The sequence below is a fragment of the Trichosurus vulpecula genome, chromosome 2, assembly GCF_011100635.1.
Source record: "Trichosurus vulpecula isolate mTriVul1 chromosome 2, mTriVul1.pri, whole genome shotgun sequence".
NCBI lineage: Eukaryota > Metazoa > Chordata > Mammalia > Diprotodontia > Phalangeridae > Trichosurus > Trichosurus vulpecula.
In genome coordinates this window covers 173810022-173826384 of record NC_050574.1, presented here as the reverse complement: position 1 = coordinate 173826384, position 16363 = coordinate 173810022, and the positions used below count along the sequence as shown (strand labels likewise).

Below are 16363 nucleotides of genomic sequence, written 5' to 3'. Positions count from 1 at the left end.
CCCTGGTGTCATGGTCCTCTTCGAGAAAGAAGGACAAACACAACCTGTGCGTAGCCTCTGCCTCTACCTCTGCCTTTGCCTCTGCCTCTAGAGTGAATGTAAATACTAAATAGTAACTGTTTCTCTTTTGGGCAGGAACCCTGAGGTTCTTCCCCTCCCACTTTGATTTTTTTTTTTTGAGTTTTGATTGAAGGGGCCATCCCTTGATTAACTTCTTAAAGGGACCTATTCAAGAGGGAGCCAGTGCTAACCAGGAGGGGAAATACAGGCCTAGTCACTTTGCACCAAGTTCATGAAGTAGAGAATTCTGTCTCGTCAGATCCAGGTTATACTTTTCCACAAATGAATGCAAAATGAACCAAGCTTCTGAATGAATGAGTCACTCTCTGAGATCACCCTCAATTTCAAACATATACACATATGTGTGTGTGTCTCACACATATACCTTGTTTGTACATTGTCGTTTACATGTTATCACTCCCATCAGACTGTGAGTTCCTTGAGGGCAGGGACCGTTTTCTGCCTTTCTTTGTTATCCTTAAAGCTTAGCACAGTGGTTGTTGGCACATAGCAGAAGCTTAATAAATGGTTGTTGACTGACTGAGGAACAGTAACAGGAAAGACTGTTCTGCTACACACTAGCTGTGTGACTTGGGCAAGCTCCTTCGCCTTTCCTGGGGCCTCGGTTCCTCATCTGTAAAATGAGGGGCTTGGGCCAGACAAGCTCTAAATTCCTTTCTAGCTCTAATTCCTACAGATTTGGCCTAATTTTCTGGAACTGGAAGGAGACCTGAAGCACTGAAGGCTTTGCTCTCAAAGTGGGAAGGGAAGCATTGAGGTGCATCACTCTCTTAGCCAATCTGTGTTTCAGGTTCCTTTTTGTTCAGGTGCCCCAAAAGCCTGTGGGATGTAGGTGTCTGGAAATTAAAACTTATTGTTCCTGTTTGTATAATCATAATAATGAGTTTGGCTAAGGGAGGATGATTAATTATGCAAGGTTGAAGAGCAACAAAGTCACCAGGTGGGGGGTGGGGGCCCTGGAAATGCTGAGAGGACAAGGGATAAGTGAAGGGGCAGCACTTCCAAAGGCTCTATTATTTGCATACAGCCGGCCTTGGCATTGGATCTAGAGGTCTACAGCAGCTCTGTCCCCTTGAACTGTGCTGAGGGGAGCAAGGAACGCAGGGCCCAGTCTGCCTTCCCCAGGCTGCCTTCCCCAGGCTTATCCTACTGCCCTCCCCTTTCACCTGAGCAGTTTGATTCCAAAAAGCAGGTAATTAACTATCAGACAATAGTAGGGATTTACAGATTAACTCTGCTCTAGAAGAAATGGGGAAAACTCATTTGCACCAAACAAAAGGGAGGGGGGTGATTAGTTGCTGGAATAACAATAAAAAGAGTGAGATAGGGCCTGGAAAACTGATAAAGAGGTCAAAAGCTTTTTTTTTATTATTACACTAATAATAATTTTTTTATATAAGCTTTTTTATAAGCACTAAATTCTACAGTTTTCTATCATGCAAATGTATGTCTCTATGTGAGATTAAAGCCCAGAGGGCACAGCACTCCAGAGAAGTCCATTTTCAGGGTTTAGATAAGGTGAACCTTTCTTAATGCATCTCTAGTGGCTGTGGGCTCATCACTACTGTACAAGTACACTAGGGTTTTTATAAACACAAATAGGGCTTTTTCCAAGTCCTCCCTAAGCTGTCTTTAATTTAGTAAATGCTGTTGTCTCATTAAGAGCAGTTGTCATGCTCTCTCTGCCATGTGGAGTCTGCCATGGAGAAAGGGGACTGTTGGCTCTGGTGGGTCAAGGATAGGATCAATACAGCCATTTGGAATCAGTGATAGAAATAGAACTTTCTATTTCTATTTCAGGCCACTGAAAGGTTGGAAGGGGTTAAAATATGCAGATGGCCCTGGGAAGAAGACAGGGATTAAACTCATGAATCACAGGAGTCCTGCAATAAAGCACTGACATCAAGACTTCTGGTTGAAAACATTAGAGGTAAGTTAAGGAACTTTGGACTAAATGTCCTAAGAGCATATTTAGGATCCTTAGTGAATATGTGCGATGATTCTCATTGATACTGACTTATAAGCTTATCTTGAATTTTCATAGGCTTTTAAACTTGTTACAATTATTCTGTCCAAAAAAACTATGTGTTCATTCTTGAATTGTCTCAGGAGGCAGTTGGAGAAGTGGTTAGAATGCTGGATTTTCAATGAAGAAACACCCGAGTTCAAATTCAGTCTCAGACACTTACTTGCTGTGTGACCCTGGGCAAGTAATTTAATCTTTCTCAGTCTCAGGTTCCCTACCTTCCCAGGATTGAAGGTGAGGATCGAATGAGATAATATATGGAAAATACTTTGCAAATCTAAAAACTTTACATAAATGTTAACTGTTGTCCTGTATTAGCCATTCAAGAGATTAGCCCTGTGAGCTGGAATGCCTGGCTCATTTGTAGAGCTATGGGTATTATCAATGTCAAAGCAGTGTCTCTGCTTTTATCCGGAAGGGTAGGCTTTGAGGAAACCTTAAGTGTTTCTAGGGAAGAAGATCCTTTTTCCCAATAAAGGGGTAATGAGCAGCAAGGGGAACTGGGTAGTGATGAACTTGAATAAGTCGTCTCCAAAGTGGGATGTTTGGTTCACAGGATGGTTCAGTGGGATATGGGAAAACATTTTAGAAATGAGAAGGGCAGGACGGCTGTTCAGGGATTTAAAGACACTGCCAGACTGATGCTTTCCTTCCCCTTGCCTGTTCCCAGTGCAGGCTGTCTTGGAATGTTAGCCCTGCCACCAGGCCCTTCCATTCTTCTTTCCCAACCCCAGGAGGACAAGAACAACAAGAGCTAGCGTTTATGTAGACCTTTAAGGTTTACAAAGAAAGGTTTGTTGTTAAGTCATTTTTCAGTTGTGTATGACTCTTTGTGGCCCTCCCACCCCCACCCCATTTGAGGTTTTCTTGGCTGGAGTGGTTTGCCATTTCTTCATCCAGTTGATTTTACAGATGAAGAAACCGAGGCAAACAGTTAAGTGATTGCCTAGGGTCACTCAGCTAGTAAGTGTCTAAGGCCAGAAAAGAAAAAAAAAAGGTACTTTACAAATAGTATCTCATTTGATCCTCATAACAATGCTGAGAGATAAGTGCAATTATCACCCTCATTTTACAGAAGAGGAAACTGAGGTAGATAGAAGTTAAGTGATTTGCCCAAGGTCACACAAGTATCAGAGGCTGGTTTTGAACTTAGGTCTTTATGACTCCAAATGCCCTATGCGTTGAGTCACCTGCCAATCAAGGGAGACTTCAGCAAGGGGTTCAGGAGTACCTGAGGCAAGCTGACCAAAAAGCAAGTAAGCACAGCCTCACAGGGCAGTGCCGATGAACACAAGGAGAGGACAAACAGGCGGACAGGCTTAAAGGACAGCTGCTGACAGTGCTGTTGGGGCTCACGCAACCACGCATCCATCTCTCTCAGATCTGTAATCCCGATCCCAAGACCTCTTACTCTCCCCTCCAGCCCCAAGAACAACACTTATTAGCTAGCTTTAAAGAAAAAGGCCATCTACCACCAGGAAACCAGAACCTATGGGCTATTTTTCCATTTGCCCAGCCATACCCTTCTTCCCTAGCCTAAATAGTAGCTTCTAGACTATTAACTCTTCCTCTCCCAAATCAGAGAAAACAATAATATTGTTAAATAGTAGCTAACATTCATAGAGCGCTTATTATGTGCCTCATTTGATCTCCACAACAACACTGTAGCTGAATTTCAGCAAAATACCTTTGTCCAGGGGATGGGTTTATTTACAGAGGCCAATGATGCATTTGTTCCATCTGGATCGTCGTAACTTTGTGAGATATCTTTTTCAGCAATGATAATCTTTGAAGCCAAAAAAAACTGACCTTAGAACCAGACCTCTCAATCATTCTTTCTTTCACAAACTATTGAACCAAAGTTTCAAAAAAGAATGAAGCTTATAAAATAACATTGTTAGAAGTAAACATTAAGAATAACAATATTCTAATGGGCGAAAACATTTTTGTATCGTTGATAAATAAATATTTTAAAATACTATTTATTTTATCTTTATCTTCTTCACTTTTTTCTGTTGTTTTATGATGTACCTAATAGTACATGCATACAATTTATAAATAAATGGATATATATACATATTTATATGTATATGTATACACACACATATATTTTAATCAGGCACATAGAAGTTTTTGTTTTCCTTTGTTTTACCTGATAGCAGGTATGTTCCAAAAAAACTTGGAGACCACTAGAGCAGGAGACTGAGGAGTCAGATCAGAGTTGTAGTCCTGACTACATCATTTCTAGCTATGTGACTTTGACCCTGCCATTTAATATCTTTGGGCTTTAATTTCCTATCTCTAAAATAATCAAGTGGCATTCATTGTTGGTGGGATTATAAATTTAGGAAATGTTTTTGGAGAACAATCTGATGATGCTCTATAAAAGTTATGATGCTCATATCTTTTGACCCTGAAATTCCTCTGTCCAATTCATCAACAAGCATTTATTAAATCCCTACTCTGGATCAGGCATTATGCTAGGCAAGGGATACAGATACAATACATCAAATAATTCTTGCTCCAAAAGAACTTACATTTTAGCAATGTTGAGAATATATCCTCAAAGTGATATAAAACAAACAAACAAAGAAATAATTGAAGACTTTTCTGTCTGGGACATCCTCGCTTTTTACCTAATCTCATAGAATACACACAAACACACATACATATATAATTTATGTATATGTACATACATACACATATACACACATTCACAATACTACATATTACTAGGCAGGGAGGTATCTAGATATATACATATATTCATATTTACATTTTACATAGTTTCCTTTAAAAGAATGTAAGTGCCTTGAGGGCAAGTACTCTGTATGTGTGTATATGTGTGTGTATCTACACACACACATACACATACATACACACATATGTACATGTATACATATATGGATTTAGCAGGCATTTATAAGAGTTTGTTGATTGGCTGCAGCATTATTCTTTATTTCCCCAAACCGAGGCAATGTAAATATCCAATAATAGGGGAAATGATTGAATACATTGTGATACATATACAGACATATCAATGGAATCCTTTGATGGAGATATAACTGAGAAATAAGAGTATAAAGAGACTTGGGAAGACCTTTGTGACATACTCTAAAGCAAAAGATATAGAACCAGAAGAACAAAGTACATGCTAAATACAAGCATCTAAAGAGTCAAGTGAATGAGGATGAATACACAAAGAATATGGTGTTACTAAAAACTTGTTATAATATTTATATTGCTTAATTAAAATGTAAATAGTTGCAAAGCATGTTCATTTAGTTGTATAGAAGTATAATATTAAGTTTACAAAAATATTTGAATAAAATAAGAGGATTGGACCAGGTGGCCACTAAGTTCCCAGAGACCTGACATTCAAGGATTCTTATCACGTGATTCATTTCCACTTAATACAGGTCATTAAAGGAGCTGCTTCTCTCATCAGAAACAAAAATAAAATAAAATAGCTTGAACAGAAAACTCCAAGGTTCCTTGGAGCTCAAATTTTATAGGTTGTATCACATAGTACTAGATTTTGAATAGTTTAAACCAATGGGAGTAGAAGAGAGAAACATTAGCCAGATGTTGTTAATGCATATACTGAGGGAGAGGACGCAAAGGACATTAGTGTGGTGTAAAGAATTCTACATTTGGAGCCAGATGTACTGAAAGAAAAGGTGGGAAATAGTGACCACGCAGGTCCCTTCTAGCTAACCCTATCATTATGTGGTTCACATACACACATGTTCACATACTCACAGGAGCAAAACAAATGCTTTTTTTAGATCTAAAACCAGTTAGAAATCTCAATAAGACTCCTAACTCATACCCCAGTGCAATTTTCTTTTCCTTTTTCCTTTTTCCTTTTTCCTTTTTCCTTTTTCCTTCCCTTCCCTTCCCTTCCCTTCCCTTCCCTTCCCTTCCCTTCCCTTCCCTTCCCTTCCCTTCCCTTCCCTTCCCTTCGCTTCCCTTCCCTTCCCTTCCCTTCATTTTCTTTCCCTTCCCTTCCCTTCCCTTCGCTTCCCTTCCCTTCCCTTCCCTTCCCTTCCCTTCCCTTCCCTTCCCTTCCCTTCCCTTCCCTTCCCTTCCCTTCCCTTCCCTTCCCTTCCCTTCCCTTTTATTCCATTTCTCTGCCTTTGCTTTCCTTCTCTTTCCTTATTTATTTTAGAGAACGCCTTTCCCTGTCTCACTCAGGCTGGAAGTACAGTTGTCTCTCACAATCCTAATCCAGCTAATGATTAGCTTGGGAAGGTTTGACTGACTCTGTTTCTAACCTGGACCAGTTAGTTCACCCCTCCTTAGGAAACCTAAAGGTCCATTGCTGCCAGGAATTCACTATATTGGTGCCTGACATACTTGGAACACACTGGAGCTCAGAAATCCCAAACCCAAGTGATGGATCATCTTCAGTCTCCCAATAGCAGAGATTATAGAAACCATGCAGTCAAGTGGAATTTTCATCCAGAGTCTGAAACAGCAATTTAAGACTATCCACACAGACAGTTTCTGGTGTGGGAACCATACTTTATGCTCAATGCAATAACAGATCACAAGATAAACAACAACAACAAATCCACCTTATGGTGATATATGCCCTTTCCAATACAGAGACCAGGGAAGTTTGGTTCTATTTAGTTTGTCTGATCACTTTAAGAGGGAGGGAAAAAAGGGCCCTGGAAAATTACGGCCGTCTATTCATTAGAGTGTCAATAATACTCAGTCCAGGCATATTGACAGCGGATTAGCTTAGGCTGGCTCTGTGTACAAGACCAATGCCTTTCTTAACCCAGCTTGTTTCCAAATCAATATACCCATCAGCATTTGAAAATTAGCCCAAGATGAGATTCCAATACTTGAGCTGGTGTGTCATGCTAAGAGGGCACCCAGCCAACTTATAGAGGAAATCACCTAGCAAGGGATTAGACATTTTCCATTAGTTTGTGCTCCAACTGCCCAAGTTAAGATGGCTGACCTCCGACCCTATGCTGATCCTTTCATTTCAGTGTCTTTACAGAACCTGTGAGGCATACTCCTATCAACACATATTCATCTTCCCATCATATGTCTATAATGTTGTCTGTAATAAATTTCCCCACCAAAGCATTGTTCTCTGCCTCACACTTTGCTGTCACCAACTCCATTTTCATTCAATTCAAATGGGAAAACAATGGCACCCCATTCCAGGCAAAAGAAACATAGCCACAGTGTGGGAGCTCAGATTTTTAGAACAGAAGAAACCAGCACAATTGGCTTTCATTACAGAAACAATAAGAGAGTACTTATTGGAACTGAACGTTCTTCCAGAATTTGAAATGAAACACCCATACACCACAGCTATTGTATAACCTCTAACTCTCGCTCTTTCTTGCTTTTGAGTCTCTTTCCTGCAGGTAGCTTGTTCTAGTCATCCCCACCTCATCAAATCCTTTTTCTCATTTCCTCTTGCTTTTTGCCTTGCTTGCCCGAGTTCTAAGTCCTCCATTTTCCATCTCTTTTTCTTTTTATATTTTTTTTTTACGGTTCTCTTCCATAACTCTTCCCTTTCCTTTTTTTTAAACTTTTTCCCCCCCTCTCCACTTTACATCTCCCAAACTTCCTGATGTCTGATTCTCATTTCACAAAGGTCTTAGGCTTGAGGAAGACCCCAGGCTCCACTCATGGGGCCACCTGTAGGGAAACAGGAGTAATAAAGAATGAATTCCCTTCCAAAGATATGAAGAGGGAGAGTGCACTAGGTCTGTACCTTACACTAAGCAAAGGAAGCTCTGTACAAGTAGCCAAAGGAAAAGCTGAACAAAATAAGAAATCAGTGCGATTGATGACAGCAAATTGAAAGAAGGTAGCATGGTTTCATTGTATATTACTGCATCAGAGTTGGTCACTTTTGTCCTGGCCCTACTTTTTACTCAGTGTAAAAGTCAGTGACCAAGACACTCGAGTTTCTAGTTCCGTATTATATGAACAAAAACAAAACAAAACACCAGGAAACTGACCTGGCCAGAGCCTACATTCTATATCTATTAAGAACCACACAGAAAAGTGCCCCAGCTCCCACACTCCGGACTTCCCCATTCGTCAGGATCCTTTACCTTGAACGATGAGGTGGACTCGTGAAGTCTTTGGGTGGTTGTCTGTCTGCACAGAGCAGGTGTACGGGCCTTCGTCATACACGTCCACATTCTGGATCTCAATGCTGTACTGGGTTTTGGTGTTGGTCAGGAGGACCACCCGGGGATCTAGGCACCACTTGTCATTCCCAGCATAGAGGATTGTGCTGCGGTTCAGCCAGGCCACCCGGGTGACTCGGTTGTCCACTGTGCACCTGAAAGAAAGAAGAGGTAGGGCAGGCGGGTCAGATGAAGGGTAGAGTAGAAGGAATGAGTCGCCTAGAGAGGTATGGGATGCACAGAGGGGTAGAGCGGCTGTAATCTTTCAGCTGTCTTTTAACTCCCAATATTGTTACATTGTAAAGTTTTGCAGTCTTTATATCCAGTGACACTAACCTCCTTGCTGTCCCTCAGACAAAACACCAACTCCCAACCTGAGGCATTTTTTACTGGCTGGTGCTTACGCCTGGAATACATGCCTCTTCATCTTCAATGTGGGGCTTCTTGGTCTTTCTTCAAATCCTAGCTAAAATCCCACCATCTATAAAAAGCCTTTCCTAATCCTCCTGCATTTTAGCACCTACCACCTGACATGACCTCCAATTCATCCTGTCTCTATTATTTTTTGTGCACAGTTATTTACATGTTCTTTCCCCCATTTATCTGCTGGATCCATGAGAGCAAGGGTGGCCCCCTCCTTTTTTTTTTGTTTGTATTCCCAGCACTCAGCACAGTGTCTGCCACATAGTAAGCACTCAATAAGTGTTGACTTGACTCGACTTCTGTGGTAGTTCTTAATAGTCATCATGAGCCTCACAGGAATATAAGATCTACACATTGCCTGCTTTGTACTTCTGGGATCTGAGCCCTTCATTGAAGTCAATAGTCAATTTATTCAGTATATACTGCAAGGGCAAAGTACATAGTCCTAGGACTCCAGCAACTAAGACACATTCCCAACTGCACTCCCAGAGGCATTTTTTCCTAATTCAAAGTAGCTGATCCCTATAGAACTATGAGAATCCTTCCTTTGCCCAGCCCTTTTCAGCAACAGTGACAGAAAGCTTTCAGATACAAGACCACAATTGTACCACTTCTTGGAGTTGTTGTCCCTTTTCATAATCCAAAATCTAATATTTTCACTACTGTAGCAATCATCATTCAGTTGTTTTTCAGTCACGTCTGACTCTTCTTGACCCCATTTTGGGTTTCTTGGCAAAGACAATGGAGTGGCTCACCATTTCCTTCTCCAGCTCATTTTACAGATGAGGAAACTAAGGCAAACAGGTTTAAGTGACTTGCCCAGGGTCACACAGCTGGTAAGTATCTGTGGCCAGGTTTGAATTCATGTTTTCCTGACTCCAAGTCTGGCATTCTATCCACTGTGGCCATCTAGATACTCTATCTTTAAAGTAGAGGGAGGCTAAGGAAACTGAGCCAACTGAATCCCCTACTATATTGTCAGACATTGTGTTACATGCTGGGGATACAAAAAAAGGCAGGCAAAAACCAGTTTCTTCTCTAAAGGAGCTCATAGTCCAATGAAGCTGAGAGCCAAACACAAGTTCTCTGATTTTAAATCCAGTACTCTTCCTGCTCTGCCAAGTTCTTCCTCTATTACAAAATACATGCTTTTCACAAAACAAATATCTAATATGCCTTAGAAAAGATAGTTTTCTGGCATTAAAAAGTATGTATCTATAAAAAGCAATATTAAAATGTGTTCCTCCTTTAACTCCCCTGTGCATTGTGCCCTAGGCAGATCACAGATTTGATTGAGTCCTCCTGGTCTTACTTCTGTCTGACCCAGATACAGCTCAGTTAGAAACATCCTTGGCCTGGGGTCCAACTGTCTTTGTGCCACTTACTGTATTTTCTGGACAACATGGGCAATGTTTCATGCCAGCATTACTCTGACACATTGTTCTTTGTTCTTGTAGAGGACCAAAATAACATCACCACGTTGGAGTCAAGGCACAGTGTGGCCGACTTCAGCTGATCAGAGCAATATGAGCTAGGAAGGCTTTACCACAGGTCAGGCATGATAGTAGTGTCTAAATGCCATAGTAGTGTCTGAACAGGAAAAGAGAAAGGAATTCTGCTGTCCCAAGCATATCAGGCCATCCTGCTTCATTCTCTCAGCCCCGGCTAGTATATCCTTAGAGCTGTTTAGTCATGTCCAATTGTGTCCAACTCCTCATGACCCCACATGGAGTTTTCTTGGCAGAGATAGTAGAGATAGTATTCTCCAGAGTATTTTATAGATGAGGAAAGTGAGACAAACAGGGTTAAGTGACGTGCTTAGTTAGGGTCACACGGCTAGTAAGTGTCTGTGCCCAGGTTTGAGCTCATGTTTTCTTCACTCTGGGCCTGGCGCTCTATTCACTCTTGCCACCTAGCCATCCTATCCTTAGAGTAGAGACATGCTAAAGAAATAGGACAAACTGAGGTATACAAAGTCAATTCAAATCAACTCAATTCACCAAGTATTTATAATGTATCTATAATGTCCTAAGCATTGCACTGGCTTCTGGGAATGGAATGATGAAATAGTACCTGCTTTTAAGGGCCTTACCTTCTACTAAAGGGATGAACTTAGCCCTACTGCTCTCCTATGCTGTACCAATTACCCAACTTTATATTGTCTTGCTTGTTCCCAGGTGGCATATCTCAGTCCCACATATAACATTTTAATATGAACTCCAACGAGGCTTCTCAGAAAAAGAATCACGCAACATATATGTTATTATGTCAGGAAAATAGCCAAAGCGTTAACATTAACAAGGCTAATTGTCATTACTATTCCTTGGATAATTAAAGTATTCTCCAAACCATTTTGACAGTGTTGTGTCTTGGTGTAGATGAAGTGGATCCTAAAACATGCCTCTTGTTTGAGTGTATACTGTTACCACTTTACAGAAGAAGACCTCATTCTTCATGATTAACTTGACCTACGGAACTAAAACGAAAAGCCACTTTCTTTTCTAGAGTAACGGAAATTTCACCAGATCTATGAGAGAAAAGTCATTGTGCAGAAAATGCTGACCACTAAACTATAAACTGCTTGAATAATTGTTTGTGAAGAACACAATGGGACATCTAACAAGTCTGATGATGAATATGGGAAAACAGGCCTGGGCGTCCATGTGGATGTCTAATTATTGAAAATTGACTGAAACTGAAGTAGTCGCACCAGACTGCACAGCAGTTAAAGGGCCAAGGATGTTCATTTGACACTTCTAGCTCAGCCAATTTCTAACAGGCTTATGTGGCCCCTGTGATATATACTATATGAAGAATGCTGGCATCTCGTCAGCTGTGGCTCTGGGCAAGTTTAAGGTTGTGCTTGGATGTCCAAACTGTCATCTCTGGAAACCAGTCTTGCTGACTTTCAGTGGAATTAATGGGTGGTGCCTGCTGAGATATATCACCAAGGTAACTTGGAACCCAGCTCATGTCTCCCCTCTCATACTTGCCCTTATCTATCTGTCTCATTTATCCATTTTCCTGCCAGGAAAAACCACGCACACAAGACACCCATCTCATCTTAAGCTATAGCAAGCTGTGGATGGGGACAACTTCCAGTTCTAAAACAGAGGAATCTGAAGATCATGAATTTAGCATGAGAAGAGACCCTAGAGATCACCTACTCCAGCCCCCTCATTCTTCAGAAGAAACTGAGACGCAGAGAGGGTAAAGGGTAAGATTCAAGATCATGCAGATAGAAAGTAAGAGTCAAACTCTGACACTGTATTCAGTGCTCAGGTACTGAGAATGGTACCTTTTTCTGGTGGCAGGGAGGGAGACACATTAACAGTCCTTTTTACCAGCGGTCCCTTGTATGTATCATCAATGCTTCTATTATTTGAAAGATGGGTTTGCACATAGCATATCAATTTCTTCACGATGCCACATTGACTTAAGTGAGAATGAAGTTCTGATATGGCCCTCCTTGCTCGTCCTTAACAAGGCACCCCATCTCCTGACTCCAGTTTTTTTCATTAGCTGTCCCCCATTCCTGGAATGATCTCCCTCCTAATCTCTGCTTCCTAATTTCCCTCCTTCAAGGCTCAGTTAAAGTTCTACTTTCTGCAAGAAGTCTTTCTTAGTCCTTCTTAATTTTAATGCCTTTCTTCTGAAATTATCCCTAATTTATCTTGTATATACTCCTTTTGTACAGTTATTCCATGCTGTCTTCCCCTTTAGATTCTAAACTCCTTGAGAATAAGGGATATATATGTATATATATATATATATATATATATATATATATATACATATATATATATATATATGTGTGTGTGTGTGTGTGTGTATTATATATAGATATATATATGTATATGTGTATATGCATATGTATGTGTGTGAACGTACACACACACATACACACACATTGTATCCCCAGTGCTTAGCATAGTGCCTAGCGCATAGAAAGCACTTAATAAACGTTAGCTGATAAACTGACAGGCAAATATATCCTCACCAAAGGTGTCCGCCATTATTATGGAACATATGTAATATAGAGTCCAAATGGAAAAAAAGGATTCCCTATAGATGTTGAAGTCTTTCAGATGCTTTTGCTTACAAATGAATTTCAATGATTGTGTCAAACCTTAGTGCACTAAAACATCTCCAAAATGAGATCATTAATTACCGAAAAGAATTTGACCTAACTATCCTTATAAGAGAAACCAAGTGGATAAAGAACGCTTATCCAAAATATCAAATGCACATCGATGGATAGTTCATAAAGCTGGACCACCAGTATAGACAGCTAATTATATCTCTATATCTAAATCATCTATATTAATCAAATCACAGACAGACGCTGCAGATGAACAATGAACTAGGCTCAAAGTTAAGTAGGAATGACAACGAGAACCACAACGTAATATAATAATAGCTCTAGTTTATCTAGTGCTTTAAGGTTTGCAATGTACCTCATAGATGCCAACTCATTGGATCTTCACCACAACCCTGTGAGGTAGGTGCTAGCATTATCCCCACATAACAGACAAAGAAACTAAGGCTAGTAAGGGTTAAGTAGCTGGCTCAAGAACATACAGCTAGTAAGTGTCTGAGGGAAGATGTCAATCCAGTCCTTTTTGAATCTAAGTCCAGTAGTCTCTGATGCACTACTTGGCTTCAGAAGAGAATAAGATGGAGGGAGTGCTTTTAATTACTTTAATCTTCTCTCTGAAACAACAATCCAGCTTTTTTATATAGATATTTTTGGGTTGAAATTCTATGCAAGCCATGAAAAAGTATAGTCTCCAAAGAACTATAGGTCAACTAAGGGGAAATGGAGAGGTTCATGTTAGGTGTGAGTAGACTGTGATGAGTTACCAGTAAGGAATAGTGCAGGATAGGCAGCATAAAGAGAGATGTATGACCAAAAAAGAAGGTTGCAGAGTCATGTAGAGAGATTGAGGGACAGCTACTAGAGAGCCTAGGTGTTGCATTGGGGACCATGATGCAATGTCGAAAGATCTACAGAAGCATCTCTTTAAGAAGCGAGTCAAGGGATGGCCCCTTTAATTAGAAAAAAAAAAGATTAAAAAAAATCAAGGTAGGAGGGGAAGACCCTCAGAGTTGCTGTTCCAAAGGGAAACAGTTACCATTGATATTCATTCTAAGGCAAGAGGGCCCAAAATACAGCCATTAAATGGAGCTTGGGCAGGGACTTATTGTGGTCCAATCTATGAGCTTCAGAGTGAACTGGGTATAAGGTGTTGTGAAAGAAAGGAAAGAAAGAAAAAGAAGGAAGGAAGGGAAGAAAGGGAAGGAAGGGAAAGAAGGGAAGAAAAGGAAGGAAGGGAAGGGAAGGGAAGGGAAGAAAGGAAGGAAGAAATCTAGCCAGTAAATCCCAAGTTAAGTAGGCAGCTTCTGGCCATAAAAATTTACCTTCCTTTGGAGAGAAGAAGGAGAAGGAGAGGGAGAGGAGAAGCTGAGTTACCCCACTAACTGCCTTTCAGATAGCTTGGTCTACTCACAGGTTGTGTTTGTCCTTTGTTTTTGAAGAGGACCATGACATCAGGATTCTTAAAGAGGCCTATTCAGTGAATGGGCATTACCTCACTCTAAGTGAGTACATGAAAAAGCCTTAGCCTAAAAGGCCCAGGGTCTCCCATTGCATCCTGGGTCATCTCCAGTCATCCTGATGAATATTTGGTCACTGGATCCAGATGGCTCTGGAGGGGGAAGTGAGGCTGGTGATCCTGCACAGCCCTCCCTCATTCAAATCAAAGTCAACTGCAAGTCATGACATCACTTCCCTAATGTCATGGTCTTCTTCAAAAACGAAGTACAAACACAACAGAAGCACATCCATTGTAGATAAATCTTCAGCATAATATGGACAAGTGTGGTATTGCATGAAAAGGCATGGTTGTATTGCAAGCTGAACCACTGGAAAGAGTGTCTAATGAGATGATAGATTGATTGAAATGTCAACGTTCGTGTTCTGAACCCCCAGCTGTCCTAAGAGACCTGACTAACCAAGACTTTCTGTTGGTATGTGTCTAGCACAAGGGTCAACATGTGTCAGGTCAGTGGGAAAAAAATGTTTGTTGTAATTATTAATTTCCCTGGAGTAGGTGAGGTTGGAGTTGGAAGAGAGAAAGCAAAGACAATTAATATAAAATTAGTCCTGGTGGAGCAAAAAATTTTATGCTTCTTTACAAATTAGGGCTATCATTTTAAACATACATGAAGTTGGGGAGTTTTTTCAATATTTGTTCATTGGCATTTTATCCTTTTTCTAGGAAAGCAGCTTCTTTTTAGACAGGAGGAAGACTTCCCATTTAAGAATAAATTGCTTATGTATAGTGCCAGGCTCACATCAGTTTTCAATAAACGCTTTTTGATGGTAATAAGATACTGCATGTACAGATGGGCAGAGGAGATGATCAATGGCCCAATGTATGCATAAGACTGCTGATCCACGTACAGAAGCCCCGGCTTTGGTGGAAGAACCTATTTCACACATTCTTGCTGAAACCACACCTACTGTGCTGACACTTGGAAAATATAAGCCTATGTGTCCTTATCTCTCATTGATGAATGATGGCTAGATTACAGTTCCTACATTGAGAACTATTAGCAGAACAAGGGTTATTGGTCAGGACAAGTAGTAGTGAGGCAGAAATAAAGAAGTCAAGCTATAGGCTAGTAACCATAAGCCACTTTTGGATTTGGGGGTTTTAAGGAGAGATAAAGAGCTGAAACTTGGGTAGTCAATGCAGCAAACATGTCTGCCTGGAGCCTTTAGGAGACATGCAGAGGTGGAGATATTTGACCAAAGAGAAGGATTAAAGAAAAAATTGAGAGGGGGGAAAACAAGCTTGGCCTTTCTTAAACACACCTGCCTGAAGATCTGAAGACAATAATGGATCCAGACAGTGTGTAATCCAAGCATTCCTTCCATCAAATGGCTCTTTAACTGCTTTTGAAAAGCACCAGGGCTCAGGCAACGCATGAGACTACAATAAAATAAGTGCTTTCGCCCTTCACAGCACCTGGTCACAATCTCCTCTTATCGCACGAAACGCTCCAACTGTCCCTAAGTTTGGCCTGTTCCAGTATTCGGCTTCCTCCCCCTCCCTGCCCCTTAAGCTTCACAGATGAAAATTGCAACATAAATGGCTTTGAAATACCAACCAGAAGCCACATGCAGTTTGTTACTGAAGCTCTTTCTATGCTTTCTCTCCTCCTTCTTCAAGAAAGAAGAGGGAACTGGTTCATGAGAAAAAAGAAAAAAAAGAATAGGAAGGAAGAAAAGGATACAAAAACCTTCATCAGAGCTTGGCCAAAAACTCTGATTAAACTGGAGGTTGAAGAAAAAGATCGGCTTTCTGATTTGCTCCCATCTCTCACTGTTTCAGGTCTTAGCTCTGGGGCCATTGTCTATAAGAAAGGCTGAATTCCATGTCAAATCATACTGACCACCACTCAGGTCTTAGAACAGAACAAGAAGCAGAAAGCATTTATTAAGTACCTGTTGTATGCCCGGTACTTTCTTAGGCTCTGAGAAACAAATACCAAAAACAAAACAAAAATACACAAACCTCAAAACAGTACCCATCCTAAGGAGTTACATTCTACTTAGATGGCTTGGAATGCATTTGTGGGTACGGCTCTAGTTCCA

The 16363-nt window shown here is 40.7% G+C and overlaps 1 protein-coding gene across 5 annotated transcripts in view; it reads right to left on the bottom strand.

Annotated features, from left to right (window-relative positions):
- Window positions 1–16363, bottom strand: part of NTM (neurotrimin) — a 1301011-nt gene that overhangs the window by 282201 nt on the left and 1002447 nt on the right. For all 5 annotated transcript variants that reach the window (XM_036745228.1, XM_036745224.1, XM_036745225.1 and 2 more), the window contains one exon: window positions 8200–8432. In XM_036745228.1, the coding sequence (XP_036601123.1) occupies window positions 8200–8432 (233 nt within the window). The remainder of the gene's footprint in view (window positions 1–8199; window positions 8433–16363) is intronic.